The following is a 22,607-nucleotide window of genomic DNA, read 5'->3' as shown; positions in this document are numbered from 1 at the left end:
CTTGTAGCTTGATTGTAGTCACATGAATGAAAAATGGTCAACATAAATTAAAGAAAAATGATTTTTACACTGTTTTATCAGACTTACTATTTTTAATTGGTCATTCGTACAATAAATAAGAAAATGGCCGGGGCCTCCACTTATTTTGCATAAATTATCAATTAAAAACATTTCATTAGGCAATTCATGATTTACAAATGAAGTGAAATTAAGGAATATGATACACAAGGGCACAAAACTCACATAAAGGCTTTCATTTGCAATTTTCGGCCCAAGTACTCGGTGAGTTTTTGGGCTTAAATATCATTTTTCTTAAGTTAATTATAGTTGTAGATGTGGCCCATGGACCTTGTTATTTACGTACCATGGCCAAGAAATTGAACTTCTCTTCCTTCCCACTTGTTTCTCTTCAGAAACATATTCGATTTTTCAAAACACACTCGCAGTTTATTCCTCTAATTCAGAAATTGCAGTATTAATGGTGCTGATTAGCATCTCCTCCTACAGTTATATCACTTGTTAATATTCTCTGCGTCAAAACCGCTTCCATAGCATAGTGGTAGTGCGTTCGCTTCGTAAGCGAAAGGTCGCGAGTTCGATCCTCGCTGGGAGCTACTTACCCTATTTCTTTTAATTTACTTCATTTTTTTGTATCCAACTGTTTGTTTGAAGAACCATACTCTAAGAAAAACGAGTACTTACTACTTTTAAAACACCTGCCATTACAACTTACAAGCCAACACTAGCTAAGCTAGCTTTGTTGCATATGTTCTTTCATGCCACATTACAAGACCTCGATCCATAACATACATATATATATGTATTATGTATCACTTGTTGCACTGCCCATGTGATTCATGCCCGTCAGCCACCGCAGCCTGGGACGGACCACCACCGGGTGCATCCTTCAAGAAACCAACCATTGCCGCCGCTGGCCCATAGAACCCGGGATGATGACCCATGTGAAATGCTGGTGCAAATGCAGCCATACCCAAAGCTCCAAAATCAACCGGCCTCTTCACCAACGGCTCCCCCCTTATCGAGCCACGGTCGCCCTCGTACTCGCGGTAGCGGTGCAGGTACATGGTGAGTGGCTCAATGTAGTCATCAAACCCCAGCTTGCTCATGGACCAGAGCACGTCCTCCGCCGTGATGGTCTTGCGCTGCTCACGCTGGCACCGCTCGTTGGCTTCGCCAGTGATGAAGCTGATGAACTCAGACACACATTCTTGGATTGTTTCCTTGGCGTCGTCCGAGATCTTGGCATGTGGTGGGAGGATTCTGCGCATGATACGAATCACGTTGGCAATCGGCATGAAGCGGTCTTGCTCGCGGACGATGCATTCGTTGTCATCGGTGGCGGCTGAGTGGTTGTTGGTGGTGGTGTGGTTCATCTCAGGCAGCCTCGTGTTGATCTCTGTCAGTTTCGTCACAGTAAAATTTAAACAAAGGGTTAATATAAAAATATTGCTATATAACTCAATTCACATGCAACACAAAAACTGAATATGAAAAGATGTAATTTGATCTTGGAAGTCACATGTCAACAAAGTCCAATAAAACAAACTTTTAGAAATGTCATGAAATTTTGAGAGACCTTTAAAACTCATTTAAGAAATGAGTCAAACCCTAATTTCTTGGGAAAGATTAAAAGATAGCCAAGGCAACTCCAACGGATTGAGTGGATGGAGGGGTCAGTCTAGCTCAAACCAAGATATGAAACCCTAAATCTAACTCAAACCTCCATGACATAAACCAACCATCTACCTTTACTTTTTTTAGCTTCAATTTATTGATATTTCAAACTCCGCTTGTGTTTATTTACCTGGGATCTTGATACAGGAAAAGCGTTACTCTTAGCAGCGTAAAACTTTGTCGTGATCAAAACGAACATAGTTGTTATTGACTTTTTTTTTCGATAATTAAATTATTGATATTTCTAGAACAATAATATAAATAAATAAAAAACATGTCATGTTTGTTTGACACCTAGACATAAGAGGTGCAAGTGGACTATTCAGAATCAACAATATAACTTACTGTTAGGCGCTGAATGTTATACATTTTAATCCCTTTACTTGCATGTTTTATTATCCTCAACTACAAGAGAGAGAGAGGCCATTTGTATTGTCTTTTCGCCGCATATATAGAAGATGAAAAGATAACATGCGTACTGACAAAAACCTTGAAAATGTTTGATCTGATGGAAGGACCTGGAAAAAGAGACAAAACAAAGAGAGACGGTTTGGTTTTTGTAGTTTTTCTTTGATCACATTTTGTCATGATCTACTGATCACTTAAAACATTTTTACAGTAGAAAACAAAGATGAAATTAATGCTGGAATGCTTTTAAATTTCACATTGAGGAGAGTTCATTATATGCCTAGTGTACTGTGGGTAAGCAGCCACTGCATGCATGCTTGCCACTTGTTTCCATAATGCGTGTAACAATTTTATGATCAGCTTTATTATATATATATATATAATAAAAAATGTTCAGCCAATTGAAACAACAACAAAATACAAAAAGAATGAAAGAAAATAAACTTTTACATTAATTAAAAGTTTAAGTGAGAAAGCAATGAACAATATATTAGCCATGTGTGCATGTTAATGTAGATGGCTCCTAATTTTAGTTCCAGGCATGAATAACAAAACAAAAAGATTACACTGCACGAGATTTCTATCACTACATAATCTAGGAAGAATCAAATAGTGGCATATTTTGAGAAGGGTCAAATGGTCAAATGTACACCATCTTAACTCAATATTACAATAAAACACACCTACACACAGTTTCAGATATATATAACTTTATACAGAGAGAACAAACGAAATGGTAATGTCACGACAATAGTTCTTCTCACAGAGATCAACCGAACAAAGAACCAAAAGTTAGAGCATTCATGAACAAATTTCACTTTCATTAATCAATTAAGCAGATCCGTTGCATGCATTTAGTTTTAATTACCAAAAAAATAAATTGATTAAATTGAAACCCTAGCTTTTAGAATATAGAAGAGATGGACTATAAAAACTCAAAATGGGCTGCGGTCAAGAGGAGGGAGAGATAAAACTGAAGGTACATTTGCATGCAGTTCAAAAAAAGGTATAAAAAATGTTCCCTTTCCTATATGCATGAAATCAAAGGTGATGAAAGTATTTACCATAGAAAACCAAAGAGTTTCCTAAGAAATTAAAGAACATGTATGTATATATACATATATTGGAAAAGCAACATATGTATTATATATATACACGTATATATATGTATATGTAAGAAATGTCCATATTTAGTACTTTACCAGAGCTAGTTCTAGGGAGCCTGCGGTAGCCATGGACGCTTCCACTGCCTTGACGTTCCATATCTCTCTCTGATCCGTTTGGTCTGAAATGAAAGTAGATTGAAGATAGATAGCAATTAGAGAGAGAGAGAGGCATATGTGAAATATAGTAGCTACTACTTTATTATAGTGATAAAAGGGTAGGTATGCCACGTGGCAAAAGGCGTAGTGAACGAGGGGCAAGGTATTGGCCGTTACATTTTGCTATTGCCTTTAACAGTTGGGAAGCACTTGCCAATATTATTGAAATTGACCGGCAAGTTTAATTGGCCTCTGGGTGACTAGGTCTAGATGGGTGGGTTGGTGGCCTTTTTGTAATTTTATGCTTTCAATTTAAATTGAAGTTGTGTGTGTATACAGTTCCAATGTAGGGCAGGCTTTTCTTTTCTATGGAGCGCACAGGTGGGTTATGTGGTTGGATCGACTTTTAAGGTGTGTTTGGATTGAAAGATTTGGAGGGATTGGAAGAAAGAAGAAATGAAATGAAAGGGTTTAACTGGGTGAGTTAAATGGAGATAAAAGAGAGGATAGGGCCTCATTTGCTATCTTCTCAAAATAGGGAGTAGTATTTTGATAATATCAAAACTAGCCTTTATAAATAAATATACAGATTTGTTATTTCATTCAAGTCCCAATTACCCACTTACAAATATAAAAGAGTAGAATAGTAATTTGATTATTATACTTTCTTTTCTTTTCTCTCATCTATCTTATGTAAACAAAAATGACTATCATTTATTTTTATTTTTTTTCTTCTCTGTCTATCCAAACATGAATATAAATTATTATTATCCTTTTTTTTTCTTTTTTTTCTTAACTAATACTATCATTTATTTTCTTTTCTCTCCTATGTATCTAAACGCACCCTTAGGCTTCGTTTGGATACTAGAAGAGAAAAGAAAGGAGAAGATAGTATTAATTATGAAATAAAAGAAAAGAAAAAATGATAACAATAATCTCTATTCATATTTGGATATATATATATATATATGAGAGAAAAGAAATGATAGATGGGAAAATAAAAGAAACGATAACAACTAAATTACTATCATTCTCTTTTAAATAAATGGAATATGAGTGAAATAATAATTTTTTCCTTTTAATTAGAAAAATCTACAGTGTCCTTTCCCTCCAAATCTCTCAATCCAAATGGACCCTTATGCTATGTTTGGTTGGAGGAACGGATTGAGGGAGATGGTTGAGGGGAGGGATGGATAAATATTTTCGTGTTTGGTTGGAAGGAAGGGAAGAGAGGGATGAAACAAGGAGGGATACTTCATTCCTCCTTCCTTTATGTTTGTCTATCTGCCCACTTTTGGGGGAAGAGAGGAGAGGAAGAAGGTATAACTACCTATAAATTTGTAAATTTGTAATTATAACTACCTATAATTACAATTTTCACAAAATTATTAAATTATAATTTACAATTTTAACATTTTCAAAAATTTTGAAATAAATATTTACCTTTTATAATTTTATATAAAAGGGTATATTGGTAAAAATAATATAATGCGCAGTATAAGAACTCTTCTTCCTTTCTTTCCAACTAAACAAAAAAAAAGTATCACTCCATTCATCATTTCTACTATCCATTCCATTCAACCAAACATAAAATGGGAAAAACACCCTCCCTTCTCTAGGGATATCTCATCTATCTCTCCTCCTTATCTCTTCCATCTATTTTTTTATCCCTCCAACCAAACAAAGAATTAGAGAATTTACAAACGTCCATACTTGTAATTGCTCGCCAAAAATATATATATATATATATATTTGAATCAGGGGAGTTTCCTACCATACTAGTTGAGATGAAACAAAATAAATAGGAAAATGACATTTATAACTACATGATATCACCAACATTTTTATTAAATAAAAAATCGAGTTGAAAATGAATTTAAAAATTTTGACTCGTTTATTAGGGAACTCATGTTTCTGAAATATTAATTAGTTTTCTAAAGAAAACATAACACAAGCAATATGGTGCTTTTGAAATTACCGTGCATCAATTCTCTTTGGTTAAAGTTGAAGTGATTATAAAGATTTTTGTATTCAAACTGTACTAAATATATATATTTTTATAGCATTACTCCAGATAGATATTGAACATCCCGCACAATTCGAGTTGTAAACATTATGCATGCGTCGATGCATACTGGAATCTTTAAAATGAGCCCAATACACAGTGCACAGTACCACGATCCACGAGCGCACGATATCTTAGAAACATGTTATAAAGATTCTTGTATCTTATGCGCTAAGAGATTAACGAGATTATCACTTGTTCGGATCTGTAATTGTCTCTGTCATATGACCTAAAAAGTCTGACATAAATCACCTGACTCGACAGTTCCATTTGTTAGACCTTGTGGGTCAGTTTGTTGGAGTGTTTTGTTTACAACACGTCCAGGACGATGCCACGAGTATTGGGTAAACCGTAGGCGTAAACTGTGTATACCACGTCATTCTTGTGTCTAGCCAATAAAAATATGACATATAAGTTTGCTAAGACCAGTTCTGAGTAATTTTTTTGTTAAGTGATGAGCCCAATTTTATTAGATTGATCGTAGTTATCAGGCTGGGCCTGACATCAAATTATACCAGCCCAAGCCTCCCATTTTTGGTTTAAGAACTACTACTATGACAAAGAGGTGCAATTTTTCTTCAATTTCAAATTATGGTGACTGCTCATATTTTTTCAACTTTCAAAGTAAAGGATCAATAGTTAAAGTTCCATCAAGATTAAAGCGTGTGAATTTATTGTCAAAGTAAAAACAATGTCAGAAATTCAAGTTCCCATAAAAGTAAAAATAAGTGTGTGGATTTATTCAGTAGAAAAAGAGCAATAACCAGAACATAACAGCAAGCATTTCCATGTATTGCCTGACTTGGTGTTGCACATCACTTGTCACCACACAAACAGGCTGCAGTACGGAAATATCAGTATGGCTGATGCTATGAGTAGAGTCATGAACAACACAGCACAATCTCTATTATCATTGTTCATCCTAGAGAGAGAGAGAGAGAGTGATGAGGATGGCGATACAGGAGTGCTGGTGTCTATTAAGACATCTATAGACAGTTCAAGTGGTTCATACATACCTTGATGTAACACCCATATCTGTCAGAGTAATGAATAAGAATATACATACATACCTTGGGATATTTAGGGTTTTTTTAAAAAAATTGGCACATTCCTTGAAGAATGAAACAGAGGGAACACCTACTGCATCTCTTTTTCGGTCAACTGCAATGAACTTTCTCATACAGTCAATTAGGGAGTAAAACAGCAAGTTCCAAAAAGTATTAAAAGTATCATAAGAAAACTAAAAAGATGGACATCAAAGTACAGGACATATATATAGATGTCAGGTGCCGATCATACTAAGCTCCACTTCTTTCACGTTCTTGTCTTCAATCTCAGTCTCGTTGCTTATGTAGCTAGACGCATTTCCTGGATTAATGAGACCACTTTTATATAGGACATCCAGTTCATTAAAATAAGGGCATGTTTTACCATAGTCAAGACGCTTCTTTCCACTCTCCATTGTCTTCCTATAGTACTTGTTGATGTTCTCCCATTTCTCTTTACACTTCTTTGCAGTTCGGCTATAGCCCATTTTACACAATTCAACAGCTACATCTTCCCATACAGAGCCTTTCGGAGCCTTGAGGAACTTATGCTCCAAAGCAGTTCGAACTGTTATGAGGGCTTGTACTTCAGATTTAGGCCATCTCCTATAACTTGGATCGCACCTGAAATCTTGTTTACTGTGAATTTCACCATCATCCTTATCCAGGGTTGAAGCTTCTAATTGTTTGGGGATCGTCAGTTCATGGCCTAGTAGATTCTGAATGAAGGAAATGAGGGCTAGGTTACGAGACGTCTCTTGCGCCCTTACCTCCTCTTCTCTCTTTGCTCTCTCGATCTCCCGCTGCTTCCATGCTTCTTCTCTGATGATTCTCTCGCTTTCCTTCTTTTCTATCAACTCTATCAACTGTTTATGCATCTGCTCCTGCCTTTGGATCACTTTCTCCGTTATGTTTTCTAGAAACAACTCAAGCTTTTTCCTTCCTTTTCTCTTCCTCTTTCGATTCAGAGGTTCTGTTGTAGCTTCTGATGATTCCCCACCATCATCTGAAGACGAGCTGAAACCAGAAGATAATAAGTTTAGTTGGTATTAACAGTCATATTTGATGTCTAACTGGAACTAATGACTCGAAACTGCTAGAACTTTCCAACCCTCTAGTTTATTTATGAATCCATGTATTCTACCACTTCTTGACCGCTGCATCCCTTTGCCTATTTTCTGTGAATTTATTAAATTATATATTTCAAATCCCAGGGCTTCCACCTCGCTCTAATAATAAGGTAAGCTTCCGTCCAAATAGGAATGAAGCAAAACACCACAGCTACAGTGTCATCCTTTCTCTTCTTAACTGACAATCAATAGACATAATTTTAACCTCAAAAAAATCGGAATAACTTTCCAAAAAAAAAAGGCATCTCTTGGAAAAATTAAACAAATTCTTTTTTTGCTTTCAGAAAATTGTTCTGATTTAACTATTTTTAGACTCTCAAGAGTAAGAAATGTACTTTCTAAATTTTGATTATAACTTCCACAGATTCTAACCACCATTAACCCTGCCACAATGCCTCCATCCTCCATTAGTCAACTCTTACCTGACGCCACCCAAAAACTGCCACCTCACCAAAACATCACTAGGCAAAAGGACCGACCTCAAAAGGATCAATTCACCTGTTGCTACCAACAACATCCTTGCACTCCTGTTACTGCCCCAAAGTTATCATGATATAAACATAGGGAACCACAATCACACCCCTCATCTGCAGCTACTAGCAACCTTCCTATGCCTTTGCTCGTCTATACAAAACAAATAGCAACAGAAATATAATCCTTAGCAACGTAATGCCACCACTTTGGTACGGGCCTTGCTCATAAATTCACTTTCAAAGAGCACATCCTTATCATCTTCCTAAATCTCTATCTCTCAAAATCATAACAACAATATTTTTGACTGGCTCAAGCTAACAAAAAGACCGAGCAAACATACTAACAAAAGAACCAGCCTGATTATTAGATAATCACCATGCCAGACATAGAAAGCATATTAATTAAATTCTCTCCGCATGCGTAACATCATCACCTTGACCTGCTATCCCGTTATCAATCACAACAGCAGCCATCAATTAACTGTTTTAAAAAATTGATTTGTCCTTGCAAAAATTGTGCTGAATTAAACATGTAGCAGTCTCATTTTTTCTTGATCTTACCTTTTCCAAGACCAACCAGATGGTGATTATCCACTTGCTAACATTCTGACATAGTTAGATCAATATAGATTCCAGTGCACTGTTTAATAATTTACTGTGGTAGGCTACAAAAATTATTAGCTAACAGAATCAAGTATTATAATTCTCCGTATTCGAGATAACAAAAAAACTTCTTTACAAAATGTAAGCAAAAACAAGAGAGCTTATATATCCCTTTAAGAATAATTATGTATACTAAAAACATAGAAAACACTCTGCTTTTCTCTAAGTTAATTAAGTGGGGCCGAAATATTGATGCAATGGGCAACAAAAGGGATGAATTTAATGAAGAATGTTATTTGATAATAATTAAAACATGACATTTATGAAAAAATTGTTAATATTTATAAGGATGTATTCTAATTAAATAATAAAATCAACAATTATCAACCTCATAACAAACTCAGTACTTATTTTCCATTTATTTTTTCCTTTTGGTATTAATAATAATAAAATAAGAACAGGAAAGCGAAAATGAAAAAGCACATGGCTACTATTTTTAGCATATACTATTACTTCCTCAATATAGAAGATACAAAAGATCATCAACAAATGAACAGCAACGAAGTGTGTGTATAACTGTATATTATATATAAATATTACCTTAATTCGGCCTCCAAAAGACGTCCCTGAGATATTAATTTCACACAATCAGCTTCCATCTCCGCCTTGATTTGTTGTAACGGCGGTACATACACCGGCGGCGAGTTGACTCCGGCAACACCAGGGCCACCATTTCTAAACAACAAAATGTTTGCTTGTGAACTATTGTTCTCCCTAGGTCCTCCACTGACTACATCCATCGTCTGTGCGGACAGCTGAGTCAGAAACCCTAACTCAGACGAGGCCACGCCGTGGTAGTTCATTAGGGCTCCGTCGACGCCTCCGGCTCCCATAGCAGTAGGATCTGAATACTCGGGCAAGTTCCGGCCGTTGCATCTAATCGGACGGAGCTTCTGAGGCGGCAGCTGCGAGTGGTGTTGTTCGATCTCCGGCGGATGAATCTCGCACGTCCGATCGCCGTAAAGTATGTCGGAGGTTTCAGGGAATGGCGTTAGGTTGTCCGGGAAACCGACCTCGTTTGGTACTCGCCGGTCACCGGTGAAGAGTTCCATAGCGTGGGGAAAGGGGTAAAAAATAAAGCGGCGGGTGTGGATGAGATCAGTGAAATGAGGCTGGTAAAATGGAGTAAAATGGGGTAAAACAAACATTGAAATTAGTGAATTGCCCCTGTATTTGTCCATATTTATTTTGTTAGCCTTCCATATGACGTGTCGCCTCGCTGGCCTGGTAATTGAACTGGTTTGGGTCCTTCAAAATGGACGGGTTAAAATGGATCAGAAACCCACATTAATTCACATCCAAACGGGTTAAGAGAAAACAAATGATTCTTTTTGCAACCAATATAATTTTGTAGCAACTAAAAGTTCAATTTTAAAAATTCATATAAAAATTTTAAAATGTTTAAGGAAAAAAAAAAAAAAAAAGAGTTTTTCTCTCTCTAGAATGGGCTTTTTAAAATAAATTTAGAAAAATCAATGTGCATAAATTTGCTATACCCATTCTGTCTTTCGGTCGTTTTTAGCTGTGCATAATATTTTTTCCAGTACATCAGTTACGTACTATGTGCGATTTTGTGTACATAATGCAAAACTTTATAACTTTTGTTCAGTTACTTACGTACCACAGTTCACATATGACAACACTTTTTCTGCAAGTACACCTAAAAAAAAGTTGTACATCATTGCTGTAATTTGTTATGAGAATCAGGCACACAAACAAATAGGGATGGGACATTTTAATCATTTCGCACCAATTCACAACGGGCAAGATGAGAAAACATATGAACAATATTTCTCAAAAGTTCGTTTTAGAGTAAAAATCAAAAATACCTTTTCAACTCAACATTAATATGCCTCTAAAGTCTAAAATGCCCATTTATCAAGATTTTCCCAATGTTTTTAACTTGCGGGCTTGGCCAAAAACCCATCCCAGCTAATTCAGTATTTTTTTTTTCTTTTTTTCGTTATACCAAACATAGATTACAAAATTTACTGTGAATGATAAAGATTCAAATCATGAGTTTCGATCCTTAGCAATCCCAACTTATCACTAAAACTAGAAACAGTTGCAGCTCTCCATAATTGAAGAGTGATACAGATACTCACATTGGATGTAAAGGCATTTCCTTTAAATTATATTATAGAGGAAGAAAAAAAAAAAAGAACCAGCACATTCACGCTTGAGAGCTTTGCTACAGAACATTTTTTTTTTCTCTCTCTCTCTCCAGGGTATTCTTTGCTAAAAACAATAATTGCTCTCTGAGATTTATAATCTCAGTATTCCCTGTTTACTTGCTGGCAAGAACAATTACACCCATCCATCAAAAGGCCGATCATCTGAAGCCATGTTGCTGCCTTCACGTCCTTTAAAGCCCTCCATGGGGGAAGCCCATGGAGCTGAAGTTGTAAGATTAGAGCTGGACGTTTCTTGGTTCAGACTTAGAGCATTATAATTCTGTGGTGAATTTCCAGTAGGCCTTTTGTTGGTGGAGTTGGCCGTTGTGAGAGAAATGGATGCCGAATGCTGCTGCTGTAGTTGCTGCTGATTCTTCATTGGTGACTTGGGCCGAAGACACTCGATATCATGGGTCGTAATAACAAGATGAGGTGCTTCTGGCGGTGGATTTCGTCCTCCCCCTCCCTGCCAAACTTTCCCATCCTTGTCAGCGAAAGTCTTGACATATCCCTGAAGTAAGCCCCAATTTCAGTGTCAGACATTGAGGGTAAGCAAATATACTGTATAATTATATCTGTACAGGACAATACCAATAATGTCTCATGATGTGCACACCATTTTGAAAATTATGACAGTATACTGTTACTGCTAACAGAAATGAGTTCAAAGGAAAAAAAAAATGGACTTTGTACAGTTTACTTGTTTGCTGTAAGAGTGTCTTTTTTTTTTTGCCTCGAAAGTTCAAGCAAATACACACATCCACAATATTGCCCCTAGCAGGGCTTGAACACTCAACCTCCCCTTTTGGGGAGGAGAGATCGTACCTAATGCCCATTGGTAAGTCATCCTTTAAGTGGCAAACTCAATGTTTGTCCTAGCTGCTAAAATTTGTCCTACAGGAAACGATATTCTCTACTTTATTCCTGCTCTCATCTAATCCAGAGAAAGATATGATCTCTCCCTTATTTTTTCCCACAAGAAAAAAGGGCAGAAGCTGTTTCCACATCATACCATCTTGTTTACCTCCATCGGTATCTTCCACAATTGCTAAAATTTAAAGCCAATTATAATAGTTTTCCATTTTCCCCTCAAATAATGATTTCCACTGAACACATGAAGCCAAATTGACTATTCATTTGGACCAGTTCGGGAGAAAATCAGCTGATGAGCAGGATGTTTCAGCAACAGTGATTGATGCTTTTTCTTCTTGTTATACTTGTTGAGATGGTAAGCATGATAAAAATATCGTACCTCGGCATCAAAATTTGATGAGGATAGTCCTTTACCAACAGTCAGCCAGCCAGCCCGAATATTATGGTCTTCACCGAAGAGCTCAAGCCTTCTACGGCCAAGGGAAAAATGCTCTATTATGCGGTACATGTCTTCAGGCTTTGCTGTTGAACCTGCAATAGCATTAGCAGAACGATTCCAGTGTAAGTGCTGACTTGCATATACAATAATGCAACATAGAAGAACTGCAAGCAAGGGTTTCAGAATTCAAGGCTGTATTTTAAGAACCTGTTAATTATTTTTCTTTTTAAAAGGAGGAAGCGGCAAATAGTTGGTCATGGCATTGTTCTATACAAATATATCATAGCAAAATGAGTTGAAACACTTTAATGGGAAAGAAGGGTCACATAAACATTCAAAATAATTGCAAGAACTAGGAAATTTGACATTGTGTTCCTCATACTCAAGGGTGTTGTGAATGAAAACTCCAGCTTTCATTTTGTTACCATTATGTCCAGAAACAACATATATTGGGGATGAAAAAAACAACATTAATCAACAAACAAGGCCACTATCCAGTGTTGGTACCACCTATGCAGATTGCTGGGATGATTAGATTGGAAACAAACACCGTCACACATAATTTTACACAAAGGGGCTGCTTTCATACCCGAACTTGCATTCTTACAGTTGTTGGCAGACAAAGCTCTTATCATCGCACCAGCCCCCAACTCAAAAACATATACAATTGAACCAACTCATAACACTCGACCAGACAAATGAAACATGAAATCACGATCACAGTAAATGATAGAGCGCAAAAACATAAATGATAAAATGAATAGCTTCAAAGTCGGGGTCATTGAAGTCCAATTTATGAATGATAACTGACCATAAGGAGGCTCCTCAGCGATAATTACGTCAGTGTCAATGTTTGCATGGATTATATGACCATCAGTACTGCGACGAACAGTTCCTTTTATGCCCATCAAGCAGTGTTCCTTCATCACAATGAAAGACAATAGAGGTAGAGGAAACCAAATAAGCATGCACATAGCAGCTAAATAAAAATAGTAAGATCAGAAACTGAAAAAGCAGCAGACATATACAAGGGAGAAGGTGCTCAACAACCAACCTTTGAGTGCTGAAACAAAGTATGAGAATCATGACGCAATCCTGGAGTAGCATTACTTTTGTTTGTCTTCACCCAACATATATCTTCACATCTACGGAAACCCCACTACATGAGAGAAAACATAGTTAAAATTAAACATATTAAAAACCACTGACAAATGAATTACTGCAACCAAAATGGAAGGAATTCATAACCAAACAACCATTTTCATAAGGATTCAATTGTATACCTTCTTTAGACATTGCCTGCCCTGCTCAAGACCTACACCATCACCAACCCAAAGGAAAATGAAAGAGGGTGTGTCCGCTATTGCCTGTAAACATTAGATATCATGTGTGAAATGCATAATCTGGATTAGAGAATGTCAATACAAGAATTATATGTCAAAATCTACCAGTCAAAGGAATTGGTCAATTTAGTTCTGTTCTTCTTCTAGTTTTATAGCACACCCATGTAGGGGGCAACCAACATAGGGGGCTAGCTTGCTTCCACTGGTGGCGGACAGACCAAGGGTCTCTTGATGGTCTTGTGAGTAGTTGAAAAACTGTCATTGCAGTTCTTTAGGAAGTCCCATAGCTTGGGCACCATTTTTTTTTTATTTTTTTTTTTCGATAATAAGGTCCAAATAAAAAATATATTTGAATTAATAATGTCCTCCATGTTAAACATGTGCAAGATGCATTTATGCCCTCGGGTGGTAACTTGAGTATCTTCTTTTTCTTTCCCTTTTTTTTTTCCCCTTTTCATTATAAGGGACATGACAAACATGCTATCATCTACATTTCAGTTTTCAAGTACATGGAATAATTATTCCATACAACTATAAATATCACTACTCCATCTATCGACAGCAATAGAGAAGTAGTACGTTAAGCCTGTGGGTATATATACTGAGCCTCATTGTGTGCCTTTATTTTTGGTAATAAAAGCTGAGTGACTTACCCACCAAAATATCACAGATATGCACAAGAAAAAGCTATGAGCAAACATTATTACCTCAATCTTGAGATTCATTATTTCTTCAGATGTCCAGTAATCCATATGGTCAGTGACACCAGGAGCTCGATGTACATATTCCTCCCAAGGGGGGTCTACAAGAATGACATCGAACTTGGTTCCGAAGAACTCTGGAGACAGCACATGCTCTTTCAGGTCAGACTTGTAATACATAGGAGGAGAAGCAGAATTGGCCACAATTTCATCCTTCTTTTGTATGAGCTCCCGAAGCTTGGGGTAGTCTTCTACAACATTAGTGAGCTCTAGTTCCCTTATGAAATTCTGGGGCCGCATACCAGTGTCAACAAAATTTTGGGAGTAATCATTCTGCTCTCCTCTGGAAGGAGCTTTACCAGCAGGTCTGTTAGTTCTTGGAGGAACCCAACCAGCAGGGCCTTTTTCTTGTGGCTGTCCTTGTCCCATAGGAACCATAGCATTGAAACCAGGGCCAGATATGTTCGGAGGAACTCCTCTTCCAGAGCCTGTTTGATTAAAATACAAGCCAGGGTTTGGCTGATTGCCTAAATTAGGAGGAAATCTTGGCCCTGATGCTCCAGGAGGAACAGGTGAGAGATTAGGTGGAACAGCTAACATATTCATGTCAACGCCTCGAGCTCCAGGCCAAACAACAGGTGGCGAAAACGGTGGAATAAATACGCCAGGGGACATTGGAGGACCCAGTGCAGGAGACATGCTAGGAGTCAGAGGTTGCATTGGTCCAGGAGGTGGCATTCCAAGCGGTCCAAAAGGTGATCCCATCATGGGCACCGCAATACCAACCTGTTGGCTGTCTCTCCCAGCAGGCTTACCCCTTCCTCCTTTCCCAACTCTACTACCTTTAACTCCTAATGGAACAGTTCTACTAAAGGAACCTGGCTCCTGGTTTCCATATGGAGGCTGTGAACCACTGCCAGAACTTTGGCTATTAGCACTATGATTGGGCATACCACCTTTCGGGCCTCTTGCTTTCCCTGCCTGAGTGTCAATGTCAACCCTCCATGAATTTTGATCACGCATAGTGGTACCATAATCCATAAATCTATCCTTTGAATCATCAGCAGATGGCCCAAATCCATGTATATCAGTCCTCCTTGCTCTGTCCCCTCTCATACATGCCCACTCATCATCATTTGGTGCCAATTTTGTATCATATTGCGGACCAACTTCATTTCTCCTGCCAAAAGCAGGTCCAGATTCCTCTCTTTCATAATCAAAGGGCTTGGTTTGGATCTCTATCACATCATAGTTCTCGTTAGAAATTCCATAATTTGATGAGGTTTTCACAGCTTCAGTCCTACTTCCATCTTTCCGACCACCAGAACGACCCTGGGGCCTTTCATTGTCAGTCCTTTCACGGCCATGTCTCTGCAACTCCCAGTCTCTGGCATGATTGTAAGCAACGTTCCCATCTCTTGTGTCCTTATCACTACTGCTTGGTTGCCCTCTTCTCCAAGTGTCTTTGGAACCTTCCCGGTCCCTATCCCTCTCTACCCAGCTATCATCTCGTCCTTTTAATCTATCATCCCTGTAACCGTCCTTTTCCAGTTCTTTCTGCTTGAAAGTAATGCTTCTTTCTTTATCCATCTCATAGTTGTCTGATTCATGATGACGCCTCCCACTCCTCTCAGGAGTCTTGGTTCTGTTAGAGTACTCCACTTCTCTTCTATTTTTGTCTCTTGTCCATATATGACCATCCTCATCTGTATTGAAAGACCTCCCCCGACTTTCAGCAATGTCCGGACCAGAGGGATTTCTCTGCTGTTTATGCTTCTCGATTCCCTCCTTATCTGATCTGTCTTCATGAGACAAAGAAATTCCTTTATTGTCTTCTTCTGGGGCTTCTGACCTCCCCTTGCTCTTACTCCTCTCAGCATCAACTCTTCTATCTTCCCTGTCATAAGATTTCGCACCCTTGTCATTGTTTGAATCTAAAGTCCTGCTTTTGCTCTCACTAGGTTCAGTTCTCAGAGACAGACCTCTCTCTCTAGCACTCTCAAGCTTAGGATCAGAAGACTTCCCACTTCTAAGATCAGATTTTTCCACGTAATTACTTTCTTCAGCTTTCCTGACGGCCTCTGATTCATCCCATTTTCTCCTTTGGTTCCGACCCTGCTCAGAAGATCCATGACCCTTTTCTCGGCTACTTTCCCTCCTTTCAGAATATCTGGAATCTCTGTCTGGTGGCTTCTCAAGATCTCCATCATGTGATATTTCATCTTTCCCTTTAGTTCTACTCTGTGATTTCTCATAACCTGAAACATTTGAAGTTGATTTCCTTCTCTCACTCTCATCTGCTCTACCATGTCCCCTATTCCCAGACTTGTCTCCACCATCATGCTTATTATCTAATTCTCCATCCTGATACCAATTGCTCAATTTCTCCAGTGCACTTTCCTCTTGTTTCTTCTTTAATTGTTTAGAACGGGACTCCTTTCCCGTGTCATAGTCATCTTCATCGCTTCCTGCTCTGCTTGATCCACTTGGTCTCTTTCGGCTTTCATTTTTGTCCCCAGCACTTCTCCTTCTGCCACTATTGTCTAATCCTTCAGATTCTTCTCCGTTCCCAGTCTTTCTTGATTTGCTAGACCTGTGCTTCCTCTTATCAGCACCATCCCATTCTCCATCATCTCTCACCCTATCACTCTTCATATCTGAACTATCATCTAATTCCCGTGAAATGTAAATCCGACCACGTTCAGGTGAATCCATTACAAGAGATAGCCCTCAAAAATTTTATTCTTTTTCAGTTCAAATCTGCAAAAATAAATATATATAATCATCCTGATACTAAGAAGATAAAAAAATGAAAATGAGAAAGAGACATATGAACAAAAGTATTCTTTTCCTAAACAATGAAAAAAAATTAACAAAGTGCCCTAGCATAAAATTAAGATAAAAAAGATTTGTCATCAGCCTTACAGAAAAAACACAAGGCAGCTACCTCAAATTTTCTGGTGATGAAATCAATAGTCAAAACAATACCATTCCCCAACGATCCAAAACTGAGGGAAGAGAACCCAAGCACAAAGTCATGCAAGCAACTATCTCGTTCTTGTAATATAATATGCATGTACAAGTATTTGGTGTTAGCCAGTCAAAATTAAAACCTAAACTCTAAAAACAACATGGAAACAACAAAGTTACCCCATTTGTAAATCAAAACCACAAGAGAGAGTGAGAGACCTTACCTGATGACAGAGAGAGTGATGAGAGAGAGAAATTGAAGTTAAAGAAGAAGAAGATAGATGAGGGAGGACGCCACTGCATCCTCAAATTTTATTTTTCTCAGCGAATAACTCAAAAAAAATAATCAAGCAAATTACTCGATCCGCTCTACGTCCTCTCCATCAAGGCCAAACCCCTAGGGTCAGTTTGGTGCAATGGAAAAGGGAGGAAAGGAAAGGAAAGGAAAGGGATGGTTTTGGAAGGATATCACAGGGCTTAAATAGTAACTTTCTTATCCTCCCAAAAATGGGAGGAAATGGAAGGAAAGAGAAGGAGAAGCTTGGTGTATTATTTCTGATGCCAAATTTACCCTTACACAAAATCAAGATTACACTTGATTTTAGTTTGCAAAACAAGAATTACAGACCTTGATTAGTTGATTTAGAAAAGAAAAAAAATTAAAACAAAACCCATACATACAAGTTAGCAGTTGCAGAGAGAGAGAGGGGGCAAGCTTGAGAGTTGAGAGACAGCGGCTGAAGCTTGCGAACGGAGAACCTGAACTGGAACAGTGGGCGATGGAAACTGAAAAAGATATGGGTTTTGATTTTTTGAACAATCTGAAATGATATGCGGATATGGGTTTTGATATAGGTAATAGGTTTTGAGAGGGTAAGTTCAGAGTTGAGAACGAGAATAGAGATGGAGGCGGGTTTTGAACTTCTGATTCTTGTAGATTTTGTAGTTTGCAGTTGCAGAGAGAGAGGGCAAGTCCAGAGTTGAGAACGAGAATAGAGATGGAGGCAATTGGGAGGCTGAAATGATTTGCCCTAAAAAAAAAAAAAAAATCTGGTGGCACATCATCCATGGGCCTATAAATTTTGAGATGGAGGCAATTGGGGAGGCTGAAATAATTGTTTCTGCATTCTACTTGTGAGAAGTTTATATAATTTATCACTGAAATAATTGTTTCGTATTTTTTATGCATTTGTCACATAAATATTATGCAGTGCTCTAGTCCATCTTTTTTGTTCATCTTTTATTGGTAACTTTTAATTTAACTCATTTGTATTAAAATAGTAACATTTCTTTTGCCTATTTAGCATATAAGTTAAAGGTATAACATGAATTCAAAAGAACAATAATGTTTTTATCAAATTATTATTTATTTTTATATTACATAGTTAAATCTATAAATTTATCTTTTAAAATATAAAAGGGTATAATAGTAACTTTATTAAAACAGTTTCCTTTCCTTTCTTTTTCCAAACATGATAATTATCCTTTCCTTTCTTTTCCTTCATTAATCAACCAAACACGATAGGGGGTTAAAATTATCCTTCCGTTCCATTCCCTTTCATTTCCTTCATAACTAATGTTATCCTTTCTTTTCTTTCCCACCGTACCAAACATAGCCCTAAGGATCAGCTGCATCAAGGAGGACGAATAGCCCATCGCCGTGCCTTAGTGGGTATTATCGATTGATTCTTCAAAAATCTTGAACAGGGTGGAAGAAGAATTTGGTGTTAGAGATAAAGGATTGATGTGTTTGGGTGGGTTTAGGAATGTTAGGACAATGTATGATTGTAATGGATTGAAATTGGAGCTTGACGAGACTCAGATTACAGGTGTAATTGGTGTGTGGTTAGTAACGGTGGTCATGGTGATGTGCTACCGGTGGAGGTGAGAAGATTGAAAAGAGGGAAGAAGAGAAATAAGGGGGAAGAAAAAGTGTTATTTTATACAAGTGGTCAAAGTAATCATTTCGAAAGATAAGATGTCTTGTCATTTTTATTGTTAAAATATTTGAGATATAAGGGTAAAATCACCTAAGATTTGACATCTTTAACACATTAACCGTTAGAGGGGCGGTCATTGTTTTATTCTTTCAAAACTTTCTTCAACTACAATTAGGACAAACTTTATGGGAGGTCACCGTATTTCACACACACACAAATGTGTGCATATACTTCGCGTGGCGTGCATTGACCAATTAGGGAATTGGTCCAACATATTACGTGGACCCAATGGTTCATTTAGAAATGGTTTCCATTTCCAAATAAGAATCAAAAAAAAATTATAATGATTATCTCATAATCAAAATCAATTACAATGTTTATATCACAGTCAAAACCAATCAAATGGTTTTCTAAAAGTAAAATCAAACTAAATGAACCAATTCGTAGCATATAAGAATCCTTTAACATAGTTTAGGTTTTTTTTTTTTTTTCCCTGAATTAACATAGTTTAAGTTTATCAATTCTTATCTAAAAATTCATTATAAACTGGTTATACCTAAACTGAAATTGTCTTAATTCAAAAAAGAAAAAGAAAAATTAACAATTTAACATCCTATTATGCTGCATTTGAATAAATCAATGGATTTAAAATTAAGGAACTTTGCACACTAACAAAGATTTCAAATAATCCTTGAACCTTTGTCATTTCAAGTTCCTATATATAGACCACTCAAGTCAATCTATGCATATTGTTAAAAACTAGAGTCCAAATTATTAAATCTAAATTCAAGGAATATTCCTTAAATATGTGAAACTAACTCTATTCATTTCAGACCATTCAACCCAAATGGAGCCTAACAGAAAAAATAATTATTCGTTCTATTTGAATCTATATATAAAATCCATGCTACTCATCAATCTCCAATATTCATAGTACCCAAATAAATAAATAAATCATAATTGAGCTTTTATTTATCAGTCCTATGACTTTTCCCCTGATCTTAATAAATAAATCGTAATTGAGCTTTTATTTATCAGTCCTATGACTTTTCCCCTGATCTTTCTCCATTAATTTATCCTAATTTCTGTCTTATGAGTTGTACATTGTAATTGCAGAATATCTGCTTGTATATAAATAAATAATACATGTCTCTCTCATTGCAACTTGCAGAGAGAAAACCTAAACCTTTGTTTACTTTCTTTATGGCTTGGGTGGGTGACTAAGACTCCTAGTAGAAAGCTTTTAGGGGAGGAGCTTTCTCAATCCATTCTGACTTTAAAGCTGAGTCAGTACATAATGGAATAGGAATGTTATATTTTATCATAGAGAAGAAAATCAAAGATTTCTCTCCCAAATCTCTAATGACTTTGCCAAAAAAACTTGCTACAAAAGCAAGAAAATGGCTATTAGTCTAGACAATGTAATTTCAAAATGAAGAGATTTTGATTTGAACTGGTAAGCTGTAGGCGTCGACCCTCCCTAGCGCTCCAGGCCGGGTAGACTATACCAATTCTCATATATAGAAAAAGGCGAGCCACTTGGACCTATTATCTTAATAGGTTGACTCCCATAATCATTCAGGAAAAGGATCTTAGCGCCTACCTAACAATGAAAGGACAGCTGATTTGCCACTTATTATCCAGGATAGGTAGTGTTTAAATAATTCCTAGTCCCGGAAATCATATGGTTTTAAGGCCTCAATTTCGTAGTCTCGGGGATCATATGTTTTAACGCAATGATGAATTCATCACCGCTACTTGCGCTGGTGCTTCCCTCTAGGCGGAACTCTCCCCTACCAATGTGTGTTTACTTTTTACTATGGGGTCACTTCTGTAACTGGATAACCAGAACTGAAAAGGCAGAGAGTTGATCTCATAAAAAAGTCCTGTGAAAGCCATAGAGGTGGCCCACTCACACATCCCATCGCCCGGAGTTGGAATATCAAAATATCTAGTTCTTCGGCCAGTAATAGCCCTATCTTCTCAGAACTTCATATTCATACCTCCTTGATGGAAGCCACAAATGCCTCCATGGACTTCACCCATACCTCTAAGCGATTCTCGTTTTCCATCTATTGTGTGAAATAAATTCCTTAGACCGGGGCCACATCCCATTCCACCAGGCAGACAGAGGCGCCCCAACCGTGGCAGAATGTACAGACCCGAAGCCTCGAACTCAAACATGAAGGCGCTTATGTTCATTGGTGAGGAAGAATTTCAATTCATTGGAGGGGAAGATTCTCTTTGTGGCTTTTATTTAACCATTATATATAAAATACTACCAATGGTAATTGTAATATTATTGGGCGTGCAGAAACTAGTACCACGAGCAAATTAAATAAAATTATATAAATGTATATCATAGTTTGGTTTGGATTAATTCGTTCTTCCATATACTGAAAATCGAAACCAAACTGATTGTAACATTCTACTATTTCTGGAATAGGGATTGGTTTGGGCGGATTTCTGTCCACTGTAGGTTTTGGTGTCCTTCCTGAACAAGGTTGACCTCATGACATCGAACCCTAGTGCAGTCTGTCCTAACCTAGTTTGCTTTAACTTCACCTCATGCCTGAAGAATTTGTGACATGACTTGTAGTATTCGCAATTGGGCGTCTTAAGCACCTAGCTTAATTACCACCCACATCACTAGCTACAGTGAAAATTCCAAGCGTTGCAAATTGTTTTTGGGTAAGTAATTACGCTCCTGGAGCACTTTAGAAGAAGAAATAACAAACAAAAATCCTAGATTCATTTATTAACAAAAATGAAAGATAAACCTAGATTGCAAATCCTACACAGCGTAAAAATAAAATTCCTAGATAGATGCGCAAGAAAATAAAACCAAATTTCAAGCATAAACCTACCCTTTGAAAACACATATGTTATTGAGGGAGATAAACATTGCTTACCTAACAGAGAGAGAAAGGCGCCGGAGATAATGAGCAGAGAGGCGGCGAAGAGGTCACAGACGGCAAAGATGCCGAGTGTGAAAAGGGTACTGAATTTTGAGGACGTACTAGTTGTAATGGGTCGGGTTTGTCCACTGACCTGTTACAGTATAGCCGTAGTTAGGGCTGCAACTTAGGTTAGTTGACGGGTTTAAAGTATAACTTAAGTCCAGATGAAATATTAAATTCAAATTCAATTTTAATCATATTTTTAAAAAATTGTGTTTATTATAAATAGTTGAAAAAAATAAGAAAGGAATTATTTTAGAAGGGATATCACAGGGAAAGAAAAGAAAATACTTGATGTATTATTTCTAATACCAAATTTACTCTTACACAAAATCAAGATTACATTTGATTTTAGTTTGCAAAAGAAGAATTACAGACCTTGAATCTTGATTAGTTGATTTAGAAAAAAATTTAAAACAAAACCCATTCATACAAGTTAGCAGTTGCAGAGAGAGAGAGAGAGGG

General features: G+C 37.2%; 3 protein-coding genes and 1 non-coding gene across 4 annotated transcripts; 1 reads left to right on the top strand and 3 right to left on the bottom strand.

Annotated features, from left to right (window-relative positions):
• Window positions 1–542: 542 nt before the first annotated feature.
• On the top strand, window positions 543–614 carry TRNAT-CGU (transfer RNA threonine (anticodon CGU)). Its single transcript has one exon. It is a non-coding gene; the product is annotated as a tRNA-Thr (tRNA).
• Window positions 615–830: 216 nt separating this feature from the next.
• Window positions 831–3,366, bottom strand: LOC132278878 (nuclear transcription factor Y subunit B-6). Its single transcript, XM_059780777.1, has 3 exons — window positions 3,301–3,366; window positions 1,826–1,832; window positions 831–1,417 (listed from the first exon to the last, which is right to left on the bottom strand). Exons 1-3 carry the CDS (start codon window positions 3,364–3,366, stop codon window positions 831–833), a joined length of 660 nt encoding a protein of 219 aa, XP_059636760.1.
• Window positions 3,367–6,157: 2,791 nt separating this feature from the next.
• Window positions 6,158–9,882, bottom strand: LOC132309257 (trihelix transcription factor GTL1). The gene is made up of 2 exons (XM_059807580.1): window positions 9,283–9,882; window positions 6,158–7,493 (listed from the first exon to the last, which is right to left on the bottom strand). The coding sequence occupies exons 1-2, from the start codon at window positions 9,792–9,794 to the stop codon at window positions 6,713–6,715; spliced, it is 1,293 nt and encodes a 430-aa protein (XP_059663563.1). The 5' UTR covers window positions 9,795–9,882; the 3' UTR covers window positions 6,158–6,712.
• An 839-nt stretch (window positions 9,883–10,721) lies between these two features.
• LOC132309248 (N6-adenosine-methyltransferase non-catalytic subunit MTB-like) lies at window positions 10,722–22,238 on the bottom strand. Its single transcript, XM_059807573.1, has 7 exons — window positions 22,095–22,238; window positions 14,279–17,032; window positions 13,512–13,595; window positions 13,283–13,387; window positions 13,040–13,148; window positions 12,169–12,320; window positions 10,722–11,427 (listed from the first exon to the last, which is right to left on the bottom strand). The coding sequence occupies exons 2-7, from the start codon at window positions 16,985–16,987 to the stop codon at window positions 11,050–11,052; spliced, it is 3,537 nt and encodes a 1,178-aa protein (XP_059663556.1). The 5' UTR covers window positions 16,988–17,032; window positions 22,095–22,238; the 3' UTR covers window positions 10,722–11,049.
• Between the last annotated feature and the right edge of the window lie 369 nt (window positions 22,239–22,607).

This window comes from Cornus florida, unplaced genomic scaffold, assembly GCF_030987335.1.
Source record: "Cornus florida cultivar Cherokee Brave unplaced genomic scaffold, ASM3098733v1 CherokeeBrave_3.0.0_Hap2_Chr01, whole genome shotgun sequence".
Lineage (NCBI taxonomy): Eukaryota > Viridiplantae > Streptophyta > Magnoliopsida > Cornales > Cornaceae > Cornus > Cornus florida.
Note: the sequence above shows the minus strand (reverse complement) of the source record. Positions and strands in the feature narration are given on the sequence as shown.

Bases quoted from the DNA above. Each gene is read 5' to 3' on its own strand.
- LOC132278878 (XM_059780777.1), bottom strand. From the start codon at position 3,366: ATGGAACGTCAAGGCAGTGGAAGCGTCCATGGCTACCGCAGGCTCCCT.
- LOC132309248 (XM_059807573.1), bottom strand. From the start codon at position 16,987: ATGGATTCACCTGAACGTGGTCGGATTTACATTTCACGGGAATTAGAT. The intron at 13,388-13,511 runs GTATACAATTGA...TCTCTCATGTAG, and splicing joins GCAGGCAATGTCTAAAGAAG to TGGGGTTTCCGTAGATGTGA. The intron at 13,149-13,282 runs GTTGGTTGTTGA...ATTGTGATGAAG, and splicing joins CTTTGTTTCAGCACTCAAAG to GAACACTGCTTGATGGGCAT.
- LOC132309257 (XM_059807580.1), bottom strand. From the start codon at position 9,794: ATGGAACTCTTCACCGGTGACCGGCGAGTACCAAACGAGGTCGGTTTC. The intron at 7,494-9,282 runs GTAATATTTATA...TTCTGGTTTCAG, and splicing joins CTTTTGGAGGCCGAATTAAG to CTCGTCTTCAGATGATGGTG.